This window comes from Sinocyclocheilus grahami, unplaced genomic scaffold (genome assembly GCF_001515645.1).
Source record: "Sinocyclocheilus grahami isolate Dianchi unplaced genomic scaffold, SAMN03320097.WGS_v1.1 scaffold7006.1, whole genome shotgun sequence".
Taxonomy (NCBI): domain Eukaryota; kingdom Metazoa; phylum Chordata; class Actinopteri; order Cypriniformes; family Cyprinidae; genus Sinocyclocheilus; species Sinocyclocheilus grahami.
This window is the reverse complement of record NW_015511212.1, coordinates 3,541-6,731: the sequence shown is the minus strand read 5'-3', so window position 1 is coordinate 6,731 and position 3,191 is coordinate 3,541. Positions and strand designations below refer to the sequence as shown.

General features: G+C 35.9%; 1 protein-coding gene across 1 annotated transcript; it reads right to left on the bottom strand.

Annotated features, from left to right (window-relative positions):
- Window positions 1-367: 367 nt before the first annotated feature.
- On the bottom strand, window positions 368-2,816 carry LOC107577727 (transmembrane channel-like protein 6; the record flags this gene model as incomplete). The annotated part of the gene is made up of 6 exons (XM_016263769.1): window positions 368-512; window positions 603-769; window positions 897-1,154; window positions 2,026-2,113; window positions 2,243-2,351; window positions 2,685-2,816. Coding segments are annotated over 6 exons (899 nt in total), but the record flags the coding sequence as incomplete, so codon positions are not given.
- Window positions 2,817-3,191: the final 375 nt, after the last annotated feature.

The window sequence follows — 3,191 nt, the reverse complement described above, 5'->3', positions numbered from 1 at the left end:
AGCTTATTCAATTTAGACAGTTTGCTAGAATTGCGAGACGCTGGCGGAGTGAACAATACTTGAGAGAGTTTTGAGAGAGGGCACAGGCACAGCCTCCGTCGTGTTGCCAGATCCAGCTATTATAAGCTTCTTTGGCCTTGTCTTTTTTGACACTTTAGAAAGTTAATAAAGTGGAAGTTGCAACCTAGGGTTAGCAATATCTTTATCTTTTTTATTCATATCACTATGTTGACCTTAACCAGAACATTTTATTTGACTTTACTGTGCAAACATCTATTTAAATATACCAACATGCTTGTGCATGGCATTTTTTCTTAATATTTTTACATAAATTTGTTTTAACATGAAGAGTCATAATGACACAAACCTTCAGCTGAATGCAGATGTTCACCGACTGCAGCTTAACAGACCGTTTCTTGCTAACTTTAAAATCCCAAGAGCAGAAAACCTTTAAAGCTAGGTTACTGGTAGTCTTGAATATGCAGAAACTCTTTCCGGATGATTTAGATATACTGAAAGGATGAACAAAACCTCACTTAATCACAGAGCAAGCTAATGATGTGAAATTTAATTAACACAATGTATAAGGAAAACAGACAAACCTGTAAACAAGAAGTACACATGTAATAAACATGCCTGCTCCAATAGTAAAAATATACGCCAGTGGCATGTTGTAATTTTCTGGACACAGTTTTATTTCTGCTTTGCAGTTTTCATTGGTGGAGTTGGCATAGTGGCCATAAAACATCACAGAGTCTGTGAGAATGCCCTGTTGAGGAATAAAAAAACCATAGCATTCAGAGTCCAAGTAATAAAAATGTAGGCCATCTTAAATTTCCAGGGACTGGAAACCCTAATATAAAGCACCAACTTTTTAAAATATACATATATATTACCATGCCAGTAAGCATCCAGAGGTCAGCTGTGGCTACGGGTTTGTTTTTTGATGATGGAGGATTCGAGATTTGTGGCAGGACCAGGAAAAGGCCGGTGATGAGGAAGAGGATGATGTTGTAATGTAACAGTCTTCTGAGGAAGATGAAATAGGACAGAATCCCAGTGCCGAAGTGAGCACTGATGTTTTTAAGCACTCCCTGCCAGAGCTGTATGGATTTCTGCTGGAAGACTCTACAGTAGCAGCCACCACACAAAACCTATGCAGCAAAAACAAGTGTGCATACAGGTTAATGAATCAAGAACTGTTGATTTCAGTATTAAACTCTACTCGGAAAATCTGAAAATATAAAAAAATGCCACATTCAATGGTTATTTGTATGAATAGGGTACAAATTGGTGTCCCCCTACTTTGTTAAAGCGATGAAGGAATAAAATCAGCATTGAGAGAAAACTGAAAAATTATTGTAGATAAAACCCATTGATCTGATATTTAATTAATTGCAAAAAAAAATATTTTGAAAAATTAACATTACCATTTGCCATTACCACCAATTACAATTTTGAAAAAACTGACCATTCAATAAAAATTATATAAAGACTTTTTTCTGCCGTGTGGTGGGAAGAAGAAGATGGTTGAGGAGAGACCCCCCCCCCCACATGATTGTAAAGCACTTTAGGTGTACAGCAATACACAATAAAGCGCTATACAAATACACAATTCATTCATTCATTCAAGAAAAATATATATCCTCATTGTGTGTGTGTTTATACATACAATGAAGATATATATTTTTCCTGAACGACAGAAATTTGTTTAATTTGTATGTTTAATCAATATCTAGTATTGAAGAAATTGAGTAACGCAGGTTAGGGTGTAAAACTGTGTTCACATCTGTCCCAAGTTTTGGTAAGAGTGTTGCAACCTTGTGTAAAATAAATATAAAATAAAAACAGAACATATAATAAATAATACTTTGATATGAGGAGCATTGTTTGATAGTTAAGCAACTCATATGACTGATACTTTGTTGAAAAGCAAGTCCTTTTGAGGACTACTCATGAAAACTGCCAAATGTAAATACATGTGTTAATGTTGATCTTAATGTTACTGTACAAGAAGACATTCACCTTCAAGAACCAAGCTTTAAACTGATGGTAGCGCAGGGCCCTGTTAGCAGAGAGAGGTTGTCCAGCATCCCAACGGACAACCCAAGCTCTAAAAAGACACATTTAGATAAGATACAAAGAAATGAACCATTTTGACACAAAGAACAAATGAATTATTGCACTCTTTGAAAGATGTAATAACACTGTCTAAAAGTGAGTATTACACTGAATTCTGTACCTGATCTGGCGCTTCTCCGAGACACTAAGGGGCATTTCACGCAACACCCGCACACATTCACCAGCAGACAAACCTTGTAGTTTGTTTAGCAGGTCTTCATTTTGGGTCACTAGAACCAGAACACAGAAACAAAGTGTCTTAATAAAGATTATTTTCTCCATATCTTTCTGTAAACAGCCTGTTTCTTGTTGCTGTGCCTTTAAGACTTTTATGTAAATAAGTGTGAAATTAAATTAGAGAAGTTGTATACAACAACTGGTTGTTGCAGTGTAGTTTCAGTAAACTTTTTTTGTCACTGAGGAGGAAGTTCTGAAAGTTACAGTATTTGTCACAGTACATCAAATGCTCTCATCTTTAAAGATCAAGAACAATTTGATTCCTCATTATACGAGTCATATTTGCTTCAAATAGTTGGCATTGTAAGTGTTTTACTGCTGCAAACCATCATCCTCGCAGTCCTTCTGTCCTCTGAAGACGTCCTGGTCTGTAGCGCAGTAAGCGGTGGACACAATGCTAAGAGGTCGTCTTCTTCGCGTCTTGGTGGATCGGGAGAGCGCAGTCGACTGATTAAATCCTGAGAAAAGGCAAAGCAAAAAAGGATCATAAATTGACATTGTGCACTAGAAACTGGAGTTAATAAATACGTTGTTAGTGGAGAAGTCTCTGCTCTTCTGTATCTCAATGTGCAATTGCTATATTACAACTAACTAACTACAAGTACCGTAAAATATAATGTGTAATTGGAATTGCATTTGGAAAGAAAAAATATTTGGTGTGTGGTCAGGTTTCAGAAATTTTGTGTGTAAGCAGTTGAAAACAAAAATGACTAAAAGAAATCGGTTCAGAGGACATTTCTAGAACTTAATTGTACTTATGTTAGACTACTCTTGTAAAAAAAAATAACTGTGCATAATTGTATTGAATGTGCACTTGTAGTGTACTTCAAATC